The sequence below is a fragment of the Orbicella faveolata genome, unplaced genomic scaffold, assembly GCF_042242905.1.
Source record: "Orbicella faveolata isolate gen_17 unplaced genomic scaffold, um_ofav_v1 contig_26, whole genome shotgun sequence".
Classification (NCBI taxonomy): domain Eukaryota; kingdom Metazoa; phylum Cnidaria; class Anthozoa; order Scleractinia; family Merulinidae; genus Orbicella; species Orbicella faveolata.
The window spans coordinates 21,760,775-21,783,376 of record NW_028301554.1 but is presented as its reverse complement, the minus strand read 5'-3'; the positions used below and the strand labels follow the sequence as shown (position 1 = coordinate 21,783,376).

At 39.3% G+C, this 22,602-nt stretch overlaps 1 protein-coding gene across 1 annotated transcript; it reads right to left on the bottom strand.

Annotated features, from left to right (window-relative positions):
* Positions 1-2,807: 2,807 nt before the first annotated feature.
* Positions 2,808-18,806, bottom strand: LOC110066054 (translation elongation factor 2-like). Its single transcript, XM_020773254.2, has 13 exons — positions 18,682-18,806; positions 18,414-18,434; positions 17,045-17,238; positions 16,748-16,929; positions 14,769-14,977; positions 14,027-14,260; positions 11,705-11,980; positions 10,221-10,393; positions 7,941-8,079; positions 7,239-7,466; positions 5,560-6,096; positions 4,300-4,432; positions 2,808-3,237 (listed from the first exon to the last, which is right to left on the bottom strand). Exons 1-13 carry the CDS (start codon positions 18,682-18,684, stop codon positions 3,044-3,046), a joined length of 2,523 nt encoding a protein of 840 aa, XP_020628913.1. The 5' UTR covers positions 18,685-18,806; the 3' UTR covers positions 2,808-3,043.
* Between the last annotated feature and the right edge of the window lie 3,796 nt (positions 18,807-22,602).

Here is a 22,602-nt window from a genome sequence, read left to right as displayed (position 1 = left end):
GTTAACGACCTGGCTGCGTGGTCGCCATTCTTCTAGCACCCTTTCGTCTCTTCACCGCCTCAGTCGTTTAATGCATTAATAGATCAAAGAGTAGGGATAGAGAATATAGCGTGACCAGAATATAAACCATCACTTTCTTGGAACCACTAACACTAAGAGAAATACAGTCTTTTACCTGAAGTTCCTGTCTAGAAAATCGCACCGCTCGTTTGTAACATTAACCGTGACTGCAATTTCCTCAAGGAAAAGCTTTCGCTCCAATGCTTGAACCTCCTGCTCCATTTCAGCCACTATGCAATCTGCATTGGCTATAGCAGTATCAGGCATTGAGTCAGAGGGTTGGCAGCTTTGGAACTGATCGAGTAACCTACAGAAACGAGAAAAGAGAGAGAACCTCCATTAAGTTACCTTGAATACAACTGATATTCACACGTCTAAGAGAAGGAATTATTACTTCCATTTCAGACGTCTATATTTCAGACAAAGGATATCACGTTCTCAGATGTCAGCAAAATTATTGATCTGAGTTAAGGTGACCACTGTCTAAATCCATTAAAAGCTAAAATACAGTTAAGAGCTTTCCCTTTATTCCTCTTTTCATTGTGTTGCAGCGCGTCCAAGCATCGGCGGAGTCCAATCATTGGAGGGGACTAGGCGCTAGTACTTATGCTTTCTTAGCTAAGAAACTATTTATTCTCGTAATGGAAACATAAAAGGAAAAGGTAAAAACAAATTAAAAACGCCCTCTATTAAGGTTAAAATTGTGGTGTTGTAGCCGAGCCCATATGGTAGACACACTTGGAAAACTCACCCATTTTCAAGCTGCAGCTGTTCCTGGAGACGAGTAACACACTCCTCTGCTTCTTTTAACTGGTTTCTTAACTTTCTGTTGGACAAAAAGAGTTAGTCTATTAAGGGTAGAGATCTTTAAAAAAATGTCTTAGTGATATTATAGTTGTATGCGTCTGCAAAAAAGGAAACAACAAAACGCAGAATGAAACCTGTTTTCGCGTAAAAAGTTGAAGTGATAATCACGCATGAAATCTAGTTATTAACGATTCGCTTACTTAATTTTCAAACTCTGGATGTTTCTTTTTTACAGATGTTAAATGCGCTGTCAGCAGTTAAACGGCACCTATGTTCACTTACCTTTTATAATCTTTTTTCTCTTTTCTCTTCAACTTATACGAGCTCCAAGTTAGACCCATTTTAACTGTTCAAGTCGTTGTTTTATTTAATAAAAATTTAAGTGTTTAAAAAGACACGGCCAACCAGGTGCTTGTCTCTTTCTGAACGAACTGTTTTACTTTGTGACGTAACAAGGGAGAGTAAACGCGCGCGCTGTTTTAAACCAATCAGATTCAGTTTTATAAATTGCTGGCATGTTAGCGCGAGGAAACAGATGATCAACAATTTTACTTCCCTGAAGGGTTAAGGTGAAAAAAAACACTGATAAAACAGGGTAAGAGGATCATCTCTTTGTTTATTTACTGAGTTTAGGAATTATATACAAGGAAAAAAGGATTTACAATCGGATTGATTCACTTGTAAGTTACAATGATGTCACGAGCATCACAGAGCGCGCCAAGCTTGATGATTCGTTCCCAGTGTGTGAGCGGCTGTGTGAGCGAGGTTAGATTCGCTGGAACCTGGCAAAATGGAGGATACTGGGCTAAACTGGAATGAAATGGAAATATTTCCGAGTAGCTGCGAGACGCGTTAACAAAGAAATAAAGATTATTTTACCCTATTCCCCATCGTTTAAGATAATATGAGGTATAAAACTATTACCATATAAAGACTGGAGAAAAATCTTGAATTAAACTTGACCTTCTGTAAGACCAATTAAAATCCACCCGAGTTTCATCTTTTTCGTTGTTTGTAGGCGACTCTCTTCAGACAGGTGTGAAGTCTAACGGAGCCTTAAATCGCGTTAGGAAAGGTAGCCTGCGTAGCTTGCGGTTTAGCCAGCGGTTTAGCTGCTGTAGAGCGCGAGAGCATGCGACGAGTCACACTCTGTACGTTCCTATACTCCAAACCCACTAAACCACCAGCTACGCAGGCTATATAAAAGGAAGGGCTGCATTAGTAACTTGGGTAGCATATCACGTTTTTGAAACAAAAGAAACCAACACAACAAACGAAAAACAAAGAAACAAAACCAAACAAAACAAACAATTCTCGAACTGCCGTCGCTCGTAGCTCGCGCATGCTTACTGCTCCCGTGCAACTTCCCGCGAGTTCGCATGTAGGTGTAGGAAAGGGAACGAAAGGAGAGTCCAACATGGCAGTGGAAGCGGATTTGAGTAGAGTCGATGCAAAATTTGTGGGGCAAAAAGAATGAATTATGGGTAATTGGAAAATAGAGAATTCTCCACTACTTTACTCTATTTCATCTCCTTGTTGGCGATTGGTCCCTGGTGGGGAGGTGTCTAGATACCTTCCTCAACCACAAATCCAAAATGACTGGTGATTGTCGCGTTTTCATATTTCTCCGGCGTAGTGTGAACGGAAAACATTTGATGGGTTTTCAGTGTGACAACTCCGTTTTCCAATTTCTACGGCCTAGTGTGGACGGGGCCCTTAATGAGCGTGAACCAGACTAGGGGGTTCTTAACGATTTCGGAGAAATTTTTAGCAGATCCAGTGAGGGCAAACCCGAGATAACGAAAAGTTACCGAAAGTTCTTGAGAGACCAGGGGAAGACGAGTCGGTTTACACCAACCCAAGGTGGTCCAAGAGCACAAAAAAGGATTATCCCAATCAGAGTTTACGTAATATACTCAGAGAAGAAACTAAAACCAGAGTCCCACAGCAAAGCTACATAGCATTTTATTGATTTCTGTGGCTGTAGCAAACAGCCTTTAAAATTCCAGAAACATCTGTCACGATGCCCGTCACTGCAAAGTAGATGACATACATAAACTACGATAACTGAACTTCTTTATTATTCGCTTAGTTTCTTAGTTGGTTAAGATAATGTTGGCAACGTCCTCAGTCGCTAATTCAACTGGTGTTTACTTCGAGGAGTATAAAACCCACTTCATAGTTTATCCAGGAACCTATCCAAAGGTGGTATATCTTCTGACAGACCTTTCCTCTTCCTTGTTTCAGCCACTATTTTTCCAGACCTTGTCGTGGGCTCTGTAGCATCATCTCGCATTAGCTCCCAGTGGTCAAACACACATTGCGGGAAGGCCTGGCCACCAGTGTTGGAGCGAAGATCAGCAGTGAAACCTAATTAAAAAAACACACATGGAAGTAATGAACCATTAACTCCTGGAGCTTTTTGGCAAACTGAAAACGCATTATTTTACATTTTGGACATTTTTAGCCTGGATATAAGCTTAATTAGCTCTAATCTACTAAAAAAGTCATTGGCAACAAAAAAGCATGCCTTTCCTTCCACTAGCATCACTTTTTGAGATTTTTGCTCGGTCACTAGCACAAATCAAAATTTGGGACGAGAAAGTTACCTGCGTCTTAAGCTTTTCGGGTTTTGTCATTTTTTTCCCCTTTCCTTTTCTTATCTTTTTGCTGCAGTTGTTGATCTACTGGGCTCGCTTCTAATTCACGAATTCCTGAGAAAGCGAATTCTTACCAGGGAGTAGCCACGTGTAGTTGAGGGAAATTTTGCTCCGAGTTTTTCACTCGTTTTTAAACATTTCGTGCATTTTTCAGGCTCAGTTGACCCAATCACTCTGATCTGGGTTTCATTGGAAAGATCTATTCCTCCTGCAGATCTTGAGTTTTAAGTGATGCCAAGCTCGGTCAAAGTTGATGACGTCAAAAGTGGGACAAGGGACAACGCTCGTCAGGGCCGGCACAGACGTCTCTGGGTTAAATCAAAGCAGTGCACAGTTTACCACATGTAAGGGTCATTGCATTATATTCTTGGGTAAGACATTTCACTTTTGGGCATCCGCCTTCAAGTGCACATAAATTGCAATAAAGTGCTGGCCCAGGTTGTTGGAAAGGTGGACAACACTATTCACCGTTTATATCACTATCCCGTTGATAGCGTGGTTTGTTTTGTGAACACTTATCTACTGGATAGTGATTTATCCTGTGGATAGCGTTATCCAGCCTTCGAACGACTTGGGCCTGGAGGTGATCTGTGACGATCTTTTGGTTCTGGTTTTTGATTTTTCCCACGGCATCAGTGTTCGGTCACTGCTGGCCGACAACGCTTGGTATCTGGAGGATGAGATTGCTACAACGGACAATACTCTTCATCACCTTGTGTAACTTTGACGTTGTATTTTTTTGTTCGACTGAGGTGCAAGATAAACCACTCACCAAAAGACTCATTAACAGGCAAATAGGCCTTAACAATGAACATGGGAGTTCCAGCAATTGGGCCTTCCTCAAAAACATGCCCTCGTCTCCTGTTCAACACTCCATAAATGCCTCCAACAGCAGTCTCAGGACACTGCAAAAGAACATGGAAATTAACATTAAGGTCCCCAAGTCGAATACTATGTCTGGAGTTACCCCTGGATTTATACATCTGTGGGCATCAATTGGCCGCTGTTTGCATTTTGTTCCAACCAAATGTTTGAAAGTCATTTACACTTAAAAGAAATTACACTGCCTAGAATTCTAACTAAAATTCTTTACATTTGTGGTAACCTTACATGTATGTTTCTCCCGATTTTTTAAATCAATGTTGGGATTGTTCTGACTTTGTGAAAAATGTTTAAAATTAAGATTGTAAATTGTGTGGCGTCATCTTGGCGAAATGTGACCAGATGATCGACACATGATTATCACTGGTGTAAACAAGTTTGGATGCTTTACACAACATATAAATTTGATTAATACTGAGTGAAAATGTTTGGAGATCATAGGTGGAGAGCCCCCACAAACAAACAAACAAACAAACAAACAAACAACAACAACAACAAAAACAGACCCAGGGCGAAATATGGTTAATTGGCACCCCTATACAGAAGTGCTCCCAATACGCAAGTGCCTGTACTTCAAAAAGTGCTTCTCTTCGGTGGAACCTCCACTAACAGGAACGTCCCGGATGTGGACACCTGAAAGTTGTTGACCACCTACCCCGACAGCACTGTGCTCCCAGGAGTATTTACTTACAGTGGGTTGCAAATTATATTTTGATGTGGCCATTTCAGAAGATAAACCATCATTATCGCACTTCAATAAGATACAGTCTTCTTCGAAGTATCACAGTTATTTTCACATCCCTTCAAACAAAATGTCTCCTTTTCAGACAACACAGTGAGATGTTTACTTCTGAAACTCATTAATAATCCATAGCATTTAAATAAAGGAAATCCTCACCATGACGGTGTTTAGATATCTGATCTTAATAATTAGCACAAATTTTTACGATTTTACTTCTCAATTTCTTGTTAGTTTTAGTTTCAATTGAGAAGATTTATAAAACAATCAGGACAGTGCTTGACCATATTTCCAAACACCTCAAAGTTCTTCAAAAATACTCTGCTGCACATCTTATTTTCAACTCTCTTCTCAGAGTTAGGAAAAGTGGCCAAACACGCTCCTTCGTGTTTGATATGTACTTCTTTATACCTGAATTTCACACAAATAAACTGGTTCCAGGAGTGCTGGCTTGGCAGTCAGCATGCAGGCTAAGAAACAGCGACGAGCAGTTGGAATAATCTGCCCACCACCCCGGTGAATAGCATCAGCATGAAGAGTGACATCGTGGATGTTGAACCTCACACCACGTGCATGTTCTTCACAGAGAGGAGCTTCTTTCATCGCCCACTGGAATCCTGCTACAACACTATCCTTGATTTCATTCAGATATTGCACTCCTTTTGTGCAGTCAACCACCATATTTGGACCAGTTGCCTCAGGCCCAAAGCACCAAATCTTACGGGCCTCTGTTCCATCCCACCCATACTTGGAAGTTAAAACTCTGGCACGTTCTTTAAAATCCTGTTTGTGGCTTACATCTCCACTGTCTATATCTTCAGCCAGACCTTCCTGAAAAGGAGCTGCTTTCATAAACAGTCGGTTATGCTTGTTTGGTGACTTTGAAAGGCACGTTTGGTTGGATTCCTCTGTAACTGTCTCACGGTAGGATACCACTGGATCTGATTTCTGGGTTTAACACAAAACACAAGTAGCTCAGTATTCCTCATGTAGATTAAAAAAAAACGAAGGTTTTCTGGTTGAGATCAAAATCATTCAAAAGGTAAAACCAGTTTAACACAATAACTAATTTGTTTTGTTATACTTAATTTACTTATGCTATTACTTGATTTAGTGTGTACTATCACTATACTGAAACAAGTGGTACAGACTTTGGCAAGCCCATGCAAGTTAAAATACAAGTGACAGTTATAATGTACAGAGACAAAAAACACTTGAGTGCCTGATGAGAAACTTACTATGCAAGGTTTGTTTTATAAAGAAGAAGCTAGACAACATCAACAAATTGTCAACATCTACAACACAAATTGTCAGATATTGCCATACATTTTACATTTTATTTGTGCTGTAATTGGATGAGCTGCATATTGATCCATTTAAAACCCTTTTCATGCTTAGGTTTCCTCATTAGCATTACAACGTAATCCAATGTGGATGCAATTTCAGACCGAAACTACAAAATGGCCTGAAATTGCCTCACACACATGCTAGGCTATATTGTAAGGCAAATGAGAGAAGTTAATTGTGAAAAGGGCCACAAGAACATTTATAGTCTGACTGCATTTGCCAAAACATGCCCCCAAAGAGTTCAAAAACAAATGCCTTGACCACTCCTCTTGCTTGGAGATTGGCCAGTAATGCACGCACGTTGCATGGGCCCCTTCTAGCAAGGTTCCATGCCAACACAGAACCCTCAAACAATGTTCAACAACTGAGCAAAGTACCCAGCCACACAGTCAATATCAAGGTTATTTGGCACTGAAAACTCAAGTCTAGCCAAGTGAAGGTGTCAGTAATAGACAACCTCCCCTAGCCCCTACTCTTGACGGCCGGCCGCAAGCAAACCATCAACAGATCGGCCAGTGCCTGGGCCATGTCCCCAGCCTGGCCTTGAAGGAGAGCGACTAGCTTGGCTCGCATTCAGGCTCTGCCTGAACCTAGCCAGGCATGTTTTTGCGAAATCACTCAGATAGTAGACCTAAGAAAACAACTACATTCAGTAAAACAATACTATTCCTTCCAAGATAGATCTCTATTAGAATACATTCTTTTTTTTATTTTGATTCAGTTAAGACTGGGGTTCACTTTACCTTGAGAGGAATGCAGGCATGGTCTTCCTCTAAATCCTTCAGACAGATTTCCAAATGTAGTTCTCCAGCTCCTGCCACAATGTGTTCCCCACTCTCTTCAGTTGAACACTGCACCATTGGATCAGACTTTGCAAGTCGCTTAAGACCTTCCACCAACTTAGGCAAATCAGATGGGTTCTTTGCCTCGACAGCTACACGAACAACAGGTGATACTGAGAACTTCATCATCTTCAAAATCAACAACAAAAAAATGGAGTCAAACAAAGTGCTCTACGAGTAAACCTGTGATTTTACCAGTGAATGATGATTGGCATTAGCTAACCTTTGCGTGATGTGGAATTACTCTTTTCATAAAAAAAAAAATGCTTATGTTTGTTTGAGGACAAATTATAAAAAGGCAATAAACAAAGCTTTTTTGACTGAAAATAATGATTCTGTTACTGAACTTTCACAAAAAATATTTTCTTGGTGAGGGTTTTCTATCGTCCTTACCCCTATTAAATGTTTGCAGGCTACTACTAAAAGGTCACCCAAAATTTAATACATGCAATTTGGCTTTGAATCTGAATAAGTTAACATTTCTATAAGCCTCATTGCTAATTCCCAACTAACCCCTATTGAACAGCCACCTCCTATTTCCCCAAGGGTGGCTGATTAAATGGGTTTAGACTGTCGCTTAGTCGACACTACGTTTGTACTGACCTTTAAATTGTGGGCATTATCATAGGTTGTAATGGTACCAGTCTTGACCAAAAAGTTATCCACTCCCACAAGCCCCACGATGTTGCCACAAGGAACATTCTCAATGGCTTCAATGTAACGGCCCATCATCAAAATAGTCCTAGAAAAACAAAATAAACATTAAGAAAATAATACATATATACATATAATACAAAACAGAATTGGTTGGTATGGTACATCACACAAATGATTCTATGTGGACTGGTAGAATTAAATGGTAGATTTAAACGTTCTTACCATATCTCTCAGTTAGTATGCGCACTGCGATTGGTCAATTTCGCGGGCTGTATTCTACTGTATGGCCCGCTAAAATTTAAAGCCGTTATTGTTGCCAAAATGCTTTGTGATTTATTGCCAAGTTTTCTTCACTTTTTTTGGCAAGTAAAAGTTTAAAACTTTCTTTTACTTCTGAAATTGTATATTAAGACCTGCTAACGACGTAAGAGTCGCTTACTACCATTTTCGAGCTACAGTGTACCGTGAACGACCAACTTTTTTCCGCGTTGTTCCATGTTTAAAACATTCAAGTTTGTCTAGACAAACTGTCGCGTTTTTTAAGTGAACCAATTAACGTTTAGAGCGTGAACATGCCAAGTTTTGAAAACTCTGCCTGAATGTTTCTGCACACGAAACACAGGTTTTGAAATCGTTATGTCGAGTTTTTTGTACATGTAACATTCTCAAGTACGTTTGCTAGCTGTAACGCAAACCATGTCGGTTGTGCAAGTCAAACTTATGTATTCATATTACTGGACAGAAAGGGTCACTCCGATTTTTTTACAGTCTTTCCCATAAAACCGTGAACACCAGAGGAAATTTCTGGAAGCTTTGTTGTTTTGCGACCAATCAGATGCGAGATAAAACCACAAAAGGTAACCGCCAAACCATCGCAGCAGCTTGACATGAAGCAACGAGCTGCAGTTTCCTTCTTCTTGTTTACAAATACTGAAATTGATCTTTTAATTTTCTATTTCAGCTTACGTATTAGCAAATAATAGATATGAACAGCATTTTATGGAGAAGCGATGTCGAATCGAGCAGACAGGATCGGACACAGCTAGACAGCGCATCTGAGAGCAGAAATTGTACTCTCCTCTCAACTTTTATTTTGGTGTTTTCAATGTTGTGAATTATATGGGTAATTGTTTCTGGGATTTAACTTTGTTTCTGTTTGAACAAAAAATAAAAAAAAAGCCTTGCATAGTTTTCACCTTACCTCACTTGGGTGCCGGAACACATGACATAACACCTGCCATTACATAAGAATTCTCCAGCTCAAGATGTCACGCAAACTGTTAGTCTATAAAAATTGGTCCTGTACAACCGTGACGATTCTCAAATTCCACGAGCTGATTTCGTCGGTTCGCAGATTTAATATCCTTTGGAAATTTCGAAATTTTTATTCTTATTTATTTCAGGAAGCTGCACTTTAGTTACAAAAAAACTCAACGCAACGTTTTCAAAACCTGTGTTTCACGTGCAGAAACATTCAGGTGGAGCTGTCAAAACTTGACATGTTCATGCTCTATACATTAATTGATTCAATTAAAAAAAGTGACAATTTGTCTACACAAACTTGAATGTTTTAAGCGCAGAACGCAGAAAAAAGTTCGCTGTTCACAGTAGCTCAAAAATGGTAGTAACAATGATTTTAAATTGAATTGTTTTGCTTTCGAGGTGCATCAGAAATTTGAAGCCATTCTGTGCAAGTAGAAACTCACAGAACAGCCCGCAAACTCGGTTAGCAAGATGTACTGTGAATACTGATTGTATAATCTTTGTTTTACTTGTGTCTAACAGTAATTTAGACTAAGTTCCACTCAAGCCAATGCTGATCACTGTTATTATGGGACAGTCATGATCAGTTTAAAATTTATTTTGATCTTTCAGTACCAGGCAAATATAAGCTGACTCTTGATTTTTGATTCTCACAAGTATCCCAATTCAAACATCCAGTCTTGATTTACTTGAAACATGACTCAACTCTTGATACTCGCTGCTCATTAGAATTACAATGATATCAGTGAAGTCATCTATATCTTCACTAGTGAGAATATGAAAAACACTTCACCTAAGTTCCAGATGTGGTTTCATATGAATTTTTAATGTTGGTGTATTCTCAAGTAAAACACTCATGTTTATACAACAATGTACTATGTTTCATGATTCATGTAACTGCAACAGTGGTTGGAACCAATAAATGCTGTTGTTTGGAAACTCTGTTAGCATTCCATTACTAACCTTTGGATGCTCTTTTGATACAAATCTTCTTTCTTTCCAGGTACATAATTTGGGCCCATGATGCGTACTTTCTGTCCTGTTGAAACTATTCCTGAAAAGACACGCCCAAAGGCATAGAAGCGACCTTTGTCCACAGTTGGAACCATCTTGGAGACATAAAGACAAAGTGGACCCTATAAAAGACAAAATAAGATTTGATGTGTCACAACAAAGCCATGAAGCATAATCTACCTTTCTGAACAAAAAGAAACCAGTACATTTAAACATAGTTCACTGGGATTTCAAATTTCATAGGTTAACACGTTTTCCATTTGGTGTCCTGCGAACGTGGGAAATGACCTGTAACGGAAAGTTTTTGCACTGAAATTTCTGATTTGGACACAAATAAAAGAAAATGAAAATAGCATTAAAAATAAACACTGAAATCTCAAAATATGCTATATGCACATTTTCTCTTGCAATGAATACAAAATTACCTCTTCCTCAATGTTTAAATATTTTAATTACGCAGACTGAATATTTATGCTTTTTCTTTGCTATGGATGCCATGTAAAATCATACAAACTGATTGCCTGGGATTAAAACAAGGAGGTTCACTTGCCTGCCATACTCTGTGATGCACTCAGGCATGGAACAAGACGGGGGTCAATGAAACATTTTAGCTTTGTTTATAACAGCACCGAGTCATAATAAAAAATGCTCATCAATTTGTTGAAAATTAGAGAGCAAAAACACTCGCAACGATTGAAAGTGAATGTGTCAAGTGCAAACGGTTTTTTATTTCCATTATTTCTTGAACACAGCAACAACATAACACTGGAAATGATTGTTACAGTGACATCCTAGGGTGTGATGGTTTGCACGCTCTAATTTTGAAACAGAAAACATTTTCCAAACTAGAAACATAGGCACACAACACATGCAAGAGTTTTTTTGGTAAATTAATTCATTGACATAAGTGAATAGAGATGGAGAATTTTAAGCTCGGTAATGAAATGTGAAACAGGCACTGATCAACATGACACATGCATGGGACAAAGAAAAAGTCAGAGTCCCTGACAGGAGTCCAACCCATGACCTCCTGACCTCCCGCCCAGTGTTCAGGAGGTTGTGGGTTCAATTCCTGTCGGGGACCCAGACTTTTTCTTTGTCCCACACTTGTGTCATGTTGATCAGTTCACTTTTCACATTTCATTGACATACCATGGAGATTCATTACTACTCTCCAATATCTACTACTTTACTCTTCAGTTCAAAACTGGTGCCAATATCCCTGTTTGATGTCACTAGCCCCAGTCTCTGTTGCTCTCGGTCGTGTCCTGAATAATTTAAAGTTAATAAATTCATAAAAAAATCGTAGTTTTAACCAAAAAAACAAAACTTTTTGTGGCATTTTGCTCCATGCAATACAAAGATTTAATCCCCCTTTAAAAACGTTTGGGGGCCATAGGCACTTTAATCAATATCTGAATGTTATCCCTCACCTGGGGGTCACAGTTTTTTATTCCAAGGGCAACAGGGTCATCATGAGGTCCCTCGTAAAGCATCTCCATGCGGTACTTCTGAGCCCTCACTGGAGAAGGCAGATGGATGGTGATCATCTGAAGCAGGGCGTCTCCAGCTGGGAGCCACTTCTTCATGGTTACCTTTAACAGCGGTTTACCCTCAAGTTCTTTCTCCTCTGCAGATAGTTTAATATTCAACTTTCCATGCAGTTTAGCAGTTTCCTCTTTCTTGAAATTCATGATTGCATCAAACATCTAAACCAAGCACAGAAAATAAAGTTAAAAGAAAGTTCATGATCCTACGAATTCTTTCTCAATGACAGTGCTTGGTGCATGTTTGATTTGTTATTATCCAAGAAAACCATTGTTCAAAGAAGAAAGATTTTTAACAATCAGTGACACAAGACATTTATGACACAATATACCAGAATAGCTATTAAGAAAGCTGTGTTGAAGCATGTTCACTTCTTTTCTGTCTTGTTGCAATATATTTTTCTCTCTTGTCACAACTTATCTTGCAACTGAAGATGAAGACAACAGACTGTAGAAATATGATTTTTTTTCCAAAACTCCAAAGGATAGGCCCTTTGCAGCTCGGGTCATGTGACCAATTTTTTCCTAGAAATTTCTGTATTATGGGTTATAACTTGAAGAATGCCAGAAATGGAAAGAGTGCATCAAAAATACCAAAATGGCCAAGTTTGAGGCCCCTGGCATTAAAGACTAAGTTTATACGACCATTTGATTTTTCGGAAAATTTAGAAGATTTGTATGGAAAATGTTGCTGGAAAGCAAGACCTTGCTCTCCAACAACTTTTTCCATACAAATCTTCTTATTCTTTTAAAAATTCAGACTGTCATAAAATCTCATTCTTTAATGATGGGGGCCTCAAACTTGGCCATTTTGATATTTTCGACATGCTTTTTCCATTTCTGGCATTTGTTAAGTTATAGCCCATAATTTTATGAAAAATAGGTCGTGTGATGGCTTAGCTGCGAAAGGCCTATTGCAACATCTTTAGCACTTTTCACTTGGCTTCCACTAAGAAGACCCCTTGGATAAATTGTGGTTCACTTTAAAAAAGACTTTCAGCACACATGCTCAGGGGATTATTTCAGAAGTATAGCAGAGCAGAGTGCTGCAAGGAATGCTGAATGCAGTAGTCATTTCAGTCAAAGCAGATGTTCTTTTTGATGCAATTTTGCAAAGTTGCTGCAAAATAATCCAATACTGATTGCCATATACCTCAAGCATTTTTGCAAATTAAATTCAAATTTGCCTAGCATGCTGCCCAGGTTCATACAGATTTAAATCATGCAACATTACACAGACAAGAAGTCGACGAGCTGTTCCAAGTGTTCTCTGTTTGAAGATTGTTGATTGAAATTTAAATATGCCCTTGACGAAATGCAAAAGTTTGTGTCCATTTGCAAGTGCGAAGAAAGCACCACACAGGAAAAGTCGTGGGAAAAAAGGTTTCAATCAAAGTGCTCTATAAGCAAACCCACCGATTTCCCAGTGGATGATGATTGACATGTGTGGCTTACGGGTTATTCTAGTTATACAAGTAACCATATTGACTTCTGGCAAAACTGGTTATAAAGAAAGACTTTTCATGCATACTTCATGGAGTACAAGAAGTGGCAAACCTCCACTACATGAGCTGCGTTGCTCTGATGGATTTACTCATTCTCGAATGAGCCATGCACTCTACATTGTAAACTCCTCATTGCCTTGCTTAATAAATTTTTCTTCTTGCCTGAAGACAAAAGCGTAGTCTGCTTTATGCACCTCAGCCCTGTTAGATCATGTGTGAATAGGTTGCGAATAAAATCAAAGCAACTCCGCTCGCCGAGTAGCTGCGAAAGATCTTCGGAAAAATCAAGGTTTTTTTTAAATTACAAATTATGAACGCACCACATGTAAACCATTAGATGCAATTTTAGGTTGATTACGCAAAACAGCAAGGTCATGTAACATCAAAACTGTGTTCTTGTTGGTTCCAACCTTGAAATAAGTACATGAAGCTACATGTGGATGTTCTTCACCGAAACATGGGTGGAACAAGAAAAGAAAAAAGACCATTGACTTAAAAAATGGACAGAAAAAAGAAACGTCAATGAATCCTGGGATCTAACTCAGGCCCACTAGATTGGAAGCGGGTGCTAACCAAAGTGACACGTAAGAAACCTTGCTTCAAGGTGATCTGACAGGGCCATGGAACCATACGATACTAAAGAAACCACATTTTGTAATATGACTTCATGATAAGACAAATTCACAAGCAAAATTCACCTCACCTTGTATATTGGGTCCAAGACAAACTGGTTAAACCCACGAACAAAGCCATCTCCTTCAGACTTGTTCCACTTCTTTGTTGACGGATTATAGAACTGGTCCCCCCATAGTCGTTTCATAAGCTTTGCTGGTTCAATCTTAAACTTTTGGCTATAAATTTCTGCAAACTGCTTTAGAGTAAATGCCCAGCCATGAAGTCCTGAACCAAATCCCACAGTACCTTTCTCAGGATACACCTAGATAAAAAAAAAAAAAATGCATACGTACTGCAAGGTTAAGTCTGTATACCAGCCAAGTGGCCCATCAGGCCAGAGCTTATCCTGGTTTCCACAGCATGAAGCGACTAGGAGTATTTCTACTCTCCCCTGGATGGGATGCTAGTCCATTGCAAGATTACCCCCACCATTAATTTCAACAGTACCCTTTTATACACCTGTGAAGAGAGAGGCACTGTGAGAGTAAAGTGTCTTGCCCAAGAACACAACACAATGTCTCCGGCCAGGGCTCAAACACTGACCACTCGATCCAGAGACGACTGCACTAACCATGAGGCCACCACGCCTCCCCACAGGTAAATATATTAATATCTATTAAGTTCCAAAGAATACAAAAAGAAGTGTGAACACTAGCATTGTTTGGTACTGTATGTGATTGGAGCTAACCCTAAGGCAAATACAGATTTTTATGTTGTACAAAAAAAATTACAGTTAAATGTATCACTACTGAAAACTGACAAGCTCTGACCTGAATATTTCCCATTGGACCGTCTTCATCAGCATAAGTTGCCACAATCACGTTGATGCTCTCCACAATTCGTTGAAGGGTCTGGTAAAGATCTTCTTTCTCCAACTGAAGTTCTAGTAATGCACGATCCATTTTGTTCATGAAAAGAACAGGCTTAATACGTTCGCTGATAGCTTGTCGCAGCACTGTCTCAGTCTGGACACAGACACCTGACAAGTTAAGAAAGCAATGTTTTTGTAACATGCATAGCAAGGAACATGAAGAGAACAACTTGTAAGATAGCAATACCACTTTGTCAACCACCCTCTCAGAATTCAGCTCTGGATTATCTCCACATTTGCACAAAACAGATTAATTTGCCCACAAAATGATCAATTTATTTTTGATCCAGTGACCCAGAGCCACTTGTCAAGTGTACACAGTCAAACAAATGTTTTCAGTGTTTTGGTGTGAATATATAGCAAAGTGAGACTGTTCATATGGAACAGAATAGTAAGGACAGGGCATGAGATGTTCAGTGTTTGGCCCGAGTATCAAGGGCTCCAAGAATCACACAACTAGCACAGGTGCCAATTGAACATTTTTCTATCCAATGGTAAACCAATTTCTTGTGGAAAGCCCCAGGGATCAATTCTAGGGCCTTTATTATTTCTTAACTACATTACTGACTTGTTCTCTATATTGCTCTAAAGCGTGGATGTTTGCTGATGATACAAATGTAACCATTACAGCAACTTGCTTTAGAGAGTTAGAAAATTTGGTTAATAATGAATTAGAAAATATTGGGCTGTGGCTTATTGCCAACAAGTTAAGTTTAAACCAAGTTAAGACGGAATATGTTTTTGTTTGCTCTAATCACAAAGCCGCCCAACTAACGTTTCTCTTCCGAATAAGACTGGGTGATGATCTGATAAAGAGAGTTAAAGCAGCCAAATCTTTAGGCATTCATATTGACGATTATCTATCATGGTTGAATCACAATGACCACATTGCTAAGAAGACATCTTAAGTCATTGCTGGATTAAAACTGGTTAGACCTTTTGTCCTGAACGAACTCTTGACTAAAATTTTTAAATCATTAGTTCTTCCCTACTTTTGATACCTGTGATGTTGTCTAGTCAGGTCTAAACAATGGCCTATCAGACAGACTTGAGAAACTCTACAATAGCTGTTATTGCAGTTGAGCCTGCAGCAAATATTCCTTTGAAAAAGGCATACAAACAAGGCGAACTGGTCAATACAAAGCAGAATTGACCCTTTCACCTTGTTTATATGTCAAACTGCTGATAACTTCAATAACAGCTATTGGGCAGCTCCGATCATCACTCAACTGACTGGGAAAATAGATGTGCAGACATTTTGAGAATGCTTCAGTGGAATACTCTTGGAGTTTGAGGTCAACATCATAATGTGATCATAATGCATAAAATTATGCATAACAAAGCTCCTGGGTACCTTACGGAGGTCTTTAACCTGATTCAAGACAGCACTGCTTACTATCTCAGAGAACTGTAGCAACAATTTAGCAATGCAGAAACCCAAAACTGAAAGCTTGAAAATGAGTTTTTTATATTGTGGTGCTAACCTATGGAGTTTTCTTCCAAATGCAATGAAAGCAGAACAGTCTCTTAAGTTATTTCATAAATCTCTTTGCACACTCAGTCTCCACAATAGTAATTAACACTAGTAATTTTCTTCTATCATGAAATTTTGTAATTGTATTGTGTTTAGTAATTTCTTAGCGCAGCTTTCTTGGAAGCCAATTCTTTGTAATTGAAGAGATACTGTGTTGAATGAAATTGTCTGTCTGTCCATCTGTGATTAGGTACTGTTTCTAGTAGATTGCTTCACACTGAATTGATTTAACTCTGTGAAGTTTTGTTGACAACAGTACTAAAAATAGTGAAAGACCAACAGATGAATAAAACTCTCCTGTAGTTTTTCTGGTTCAAAATTAATAATCAATTTTTAACACCTACCACTAACGCAGTCTACAACAACAAGGGCACCATCAGTTACACGTAAAGCAGCTGTGACTTCTGATGAGAAATCTACATGTCCTGGTGAATCAATCAGGTTAATCAAGAAGCCCTTGCCCTCTCGTTCACCCTCTATAAATGCCAAATCTTCATCCCTCAGTTCATAGTACATAGAGATGGCCCTGAAATGAAGTAGAATTCTAATTATGTGGTGTCGGGAGTCAAGAATTTGCTAACAGAGAAATTTCTATAGAAAACACATGACTGCAGTACATAAAATAAAAAGAAAAAACCTACGTTGATTTGATGGTGATGCAACGTTCTTGTTCATCCTTCCTGGTGTCGGTAAACCTTGCTTCACCAGCTTTTGCTGATGCAATAATTCCTGCTTTGCTGACCAAAGAATCTGTTAGTGTAGACTTTCCATGATCGACATGAGCAATAACAGACATGTTGCGTATGTTATGCTTTTTGTCCATGATGGAACGGATCTATGGCAGGATCAGAAAAGGTTGTTATCAGCAATTTAGTTCTTAAACTGGTCAACTGACTGTCCTTTCTCAAGTTAAGTCAAAGATAGGTTGTCCCAAAAGAGCATATACAACAGTGTAGGTTACAACGAAGATCTTTGGTGTGGCCTTAGAAATTTTGCAGCATACCAGTGTGCAATTGAAAATTTTGGTGTATGATGGCATGCCCATATTTATTTGCTGGTGCTGATAAGGCGACTTGGCATGATAACTATGGCTTCCTAACTTCTCTTTTCCCTATATTGAATACTGTGTCCTGGCCAATAATGGGCCTCTTATACGATCTATTCAAGAAAATTGGAATTATTTGAGCATACCAATGAGAGAGAGACTGGGAGTATGGCTGTTCGTTAGCCCTGATAGGGTGGTGTTTAATAGCATTCTTTGGCAATAGACATTGGTTGCTTGCCAGGCGCATGGCGTGGAATTTAAAAAGCCTTGAAGTCTGGTCTAATTAACACAAGGAAAAGAAAAATTGAAGGATTCTGGTCCTTGCAGTCCAACAACGCCATCGTGCAAATCGCCTATTCTACCCCAAAAATTGTCATTTGCCATTTGTCAATGTTAAGTAGTGTGTACATGACAGATGTTTATTTTAAAAAAAATTCTACAACAAAGAGCCGTTACAGATTCTTGGACCGTAGACTAATTTCACATTCCCTTGGGATTTAATTTGTTGTAAAAGAAATTCCATTCTACTGCTGATCTTTTTGTTAGCAATTAGAAACGTGTTTATCCAGCGACAAGGCAGACAAATACATCAAATTATATTTAAATCAAGCTCGTTAAACGTAATGATCGCGAAAAATAGTCTGATAAGCACAGTTTGGAAACACGTTATTTGGCATAAGACGACTTTGATTCAATCCACAAAAAAATACCGTAAGCTAATCTAATAATATATGAAATCTGTGTTCGAAGATGTTGCCATGATTCTTCGGAAAACCTAACGATCTGGCGAAGTCCATAGTGTTATAAACCAAAGCACTCTTCTTGTCTTCAAATCCTAACTATTAAAGTTGACAATTATAAGATGTATCCTACTTCATCTTTTTTCTCTAAACTTCGGGTCCACGTTTCTCGCTCCGTAGACAGGCTTAAATCAAGAACACAATTTATACTTCGTCTTCACTTACCTGGTCTATCGTAAAGTTCGGCTGAAAAAAATCAATAAAGAATATCTTAGTGTAAGATATAACCAACAGCCCAGAATGAAGAATACAAATACTCATATGTACATCGCTTTTATCAAGCAGGAACCGGTCTAAAATGGCGTAGTAACTTTCTTCCGATACTGAATATTGTTTCTTATTTTTCGAAAATTACAGAAATCACCATTCAGTTCAAGTCACTGAATGCCAAGTTTTGTAGATTGAATACGATGGAGCCATGATGGTTACTCACCATGTTGGTAGCTCTGTTGTTTCTCTGGCACACAACACTGATGTACTGTTGCCCTAATGGTGTCCAGAGAGAAAAGGACAGAGACGGGGAGATTATTGCACAATCACGAGAAACCAACCTCGCTTTCGTGTAAATCTAGTGTAAATTTATTGTCTATCTCGGGGACTTGGCACGAGGAAAGGGACTCCGTTCTTTTGGTCACGTGGTCGGTGAAACTTCAGTTGACTAGTACAGTACCATAATCCTTTACTTTTTCTTTTTCCCACCTCGATGTGGTTTAACTAAAGATTTAAATAATAAAGGAGAAACAAAATGTAGTTGTAGACAAATGACGACATCCTGCAACTGTGCCATTCAACCCTATTTTGATTCTAGAAAATATCCCCTACTTGATCTCTATGGTTGGCCATTCGTTTCAAAATTACGACAGGGTATACGCGGGTTTTTCTGCCGCGTATACTTGTTTACATACGTTACGTATGGACTTTAAGCTCATATATACGACCATTTAGATCGCGTATATACGCATTTTTAAAGGGCCACATATTTGCGTGAATTCAAGCGCGGAGATATGCGAAATAAATGCCCAAATAGACGCGTCCTACAAGGACCCATATATACGCGTGCTAAAATGCGCGTATATGCGGGTCTCGGAAATTACGTTGTATATTTTAGCACGAAATGTGCCTTTGTAAGAGAACGGACATTCGTGTATGATAGCAATGAAAATTACTTTAACTAAAAGTCGTCAATATGGCGGCAGTGGTGAAATGCCTTGTCATAGTCTATGTGCTGTCTAATGTTTGTTACTGCAGCTCCCCCGGTGACTGAACTTCTAGAAACAGTTCAGCGTCTTTTGAATGACTGTTCAAGATTTTATCCTCACGCTAATCGTAACATGGCAGAGAACTTGATCGTTCGTCGTGAAATTACTGTAGATGCTGTTCACCGTTTAGAACAGAGGTGTCCAAGCGAATGCTGAAAGAATTCTGTCTCTTGAATTGCTGGTGAGACAAAATTCAATACTTACTACATAGCTGGGAAATGTTTGCAGTTCAGTTTGAACTTGAGTAATCGCAAAATACATATATCGTAAGCAGTGGAAGACATTTTTATAGAGAAAAATTAATATTTGTGTTAACTTTTAATCCTGAGTTAGCGTTAACCGGCTTTCGAACAACCCGAGAAATAAGACTGACGTGGGTTTTCCAATTCTGGTATCAGTGTCATGCTGGGTCATTTGTGAAGTAGAAATATCTATGTTCAGCATCAGCGTGTAAGGGAAAGGACGGTTTTTTCGAACTGACCCAGCAGGGTCTGATTTGAGGTGGTTCAATACCATCACAAGACGTGTTGACAGCGTCAGGGGACCTAATTCCCTCTGGCACATTGATGGACTACACTGTCTTATCAGTTGGAGGTTCGTAATACATGGTAATTTTGACAGGGCTTTAGACTTTAAGTTGTGCAACAAACAATTCTGCTGCGACTGGGCTCGCTCTATTCTTAGCTGCTGTGCAAAGTTATGGATTGCCCCCTAGAGTGTGTTCAGACGAAGGGGATGAAAATTTAGAGGTAGGAAGAGCTATGCTATGGCACAGGGGATTTAACAGGGGAAGCAAAATTGCTGGGTTGTCTGTACACGACCAGTGAATTGAGCTTCTCTGGAGAGAAGTCTTTATTGAAGTCGGTCAGTTCTACTACACTCTGTTCTACCAGATGGAAGAAAATGGCATCCTGGAATCGACCAGCATAATCGATCTGTTCTGTTTGTATTACAGATTTCTTTCCAGAATTAACAACCAGTTAAACCTCCCAGTTGAGGCATGGAATAACCATGCTGTACGCACAACCAATATGGGTGAACGCAGAGATTTTACAAGATATATGTAATACTGGAAATACTAGCTGTCAGGGACACATTTGATGATAACACCCAACCAGATGAATTATCTGGTGAAGACCCAAAAGGACTTACACTAAAATCACAGTCTGTTTCCTAAAACTCCCCTTGAGGTATTGATATATCATAGGCTGTAGGACCCACTCTTCCATTAGAAGCTGATACAGTTGGCAAAGCCCTAATGGGAGTACACTGAGGTGCATGAAACTGCTCTTAATGTAAACATTTCCCATCGAAGTAGTAAATATTGCATTTGTCTCACCAGCGATTCTAGAGCCCGTATCTTCTCAACATTTGCCTTGGTACCTCTGTCCAATGAGTCAACTAAAGGATTAGCCTGCGTAGCTTGGCGGTTTAACAATTTTTTAAGCAATTTGAGCGCGAGCGCACAAAGTGACAAAACCGCGAAAACCAGCAAGAACCGCCCAGGCTCCTCGTGGCTACGCCGCATTTGGCGCTTGTTATCACGGCTTCGTCGTTTTCTTAGCGTTAGGATAAAATCCTGAACAGTCATTCAAAAGACGCATAACTGTTTCTTGAAGTTCATTCACGGGAGAGCTGCAGTAAGAAACATTAAATAGCAGATAGACCAAGACAAGGCATTTTGCCACTACCGTCATATTGACGATTTCTAGTTAAAGTAATTTTCATTGCTATCATACACGAACAGCCATTCTCTTAAAAGGCACATTTCGTGCTGACATATACAACGTAATTTACGAGACCCGCATATACGCGCATTTTAGCACACGTATATATGGGTCCTTGTAGGACGCGTCTATTTGGGCATTTATTTCGCATATCCTCGCGCTTGAATTTACGCAAATATGTGGCCCTTTAAAAATGCGTATATACGCGATCTAAATGGTCGTATATATGAGCTTAAAGTCCATACGTAACGTATGTAAACAAGTATACGCGGCAGAAAAACCCGTGTATACCCTGTCGTAATTTTGAAACGAATGGCCAACCATAGATCTCGGACTAAAACGGTTCGAGCAAAGCACCTAAAGACCGACATAATTTCGGGAAGAAAATCAGCCCTCCGATTAAGTAGCGTTGCGTGATAGAGAGAGGGTCTCCTCATCTATCTTTTAGTCGGCCAAAGGCTCCCCTAGCCTCCCCTAGCCCAAGCACTGCTCGTCTTGCAAATAAAGTCTTGCGTTTTATGGAATCAATCTCTTCCAAACTTCGAAACAAGGAGAACGGAATGTATCCTAAAACTTAACGTTTGACCGCTATGAACCTCCTCCCTGTAAATTCTAGGGACTGTAACCCTTAGAACCGTTGAGATCTAACTAACGTCGAGTCAGTGTTATTTAGGCCAACCGAAGCACTATTTTCTATTTGCTAAGCGCTGGAAATCGAGTTTGATCAAACTGCGATTGGTTTTGATTTCACATCTGATTGGCTGAATTGAACAGGCGCGAACTTTTTTAAAAAGCAGTGACAGCCGGAGAAAGAAAAAACACAAAACCAGAGCATTTCAGGATTCCATTTTGGACACTCAATATAAAATCGCTCCAAAAGAAAGTTTTCTAACCAAGGAGAGCGAGCGCGCAGAATCCATGCCGGTATCATTCAACTTGGACGAGTCACTTGACTGAGCTACGAACGCAGTGAGGCCTGTACTTACGACTGAGGTCAAGATTCTCCCAAATGAGTCGAGCTCACTGGCAGGTATGTTTTCAACTTCTAAAGCCTGTTTTTATAGACTGGAAAAAATTCTTAGAAGCGTTCAAACCGCTCTTAGTCTTTTATTTATTGTTATTCACTTATGTTCAATAAGAATTTGCCAAGGTTTGCTCGCTTTATTAACATTTTTACTCGTGAAGTTTTTAAGTGTTCTTTTGGCTCTTTCATTAAGTATTTTTAGCAGACAAAAGCCAATTGTTTTCGCAATTTTATTTATGTGCTGGTCTAGACGGAAAAATCTGGATTTCGGTCAACATCCATTTAAGCCAATTATATTTGTGAATTTGGCAGTTCCAACTCTTGAGAAAAGGCCATATTATAAA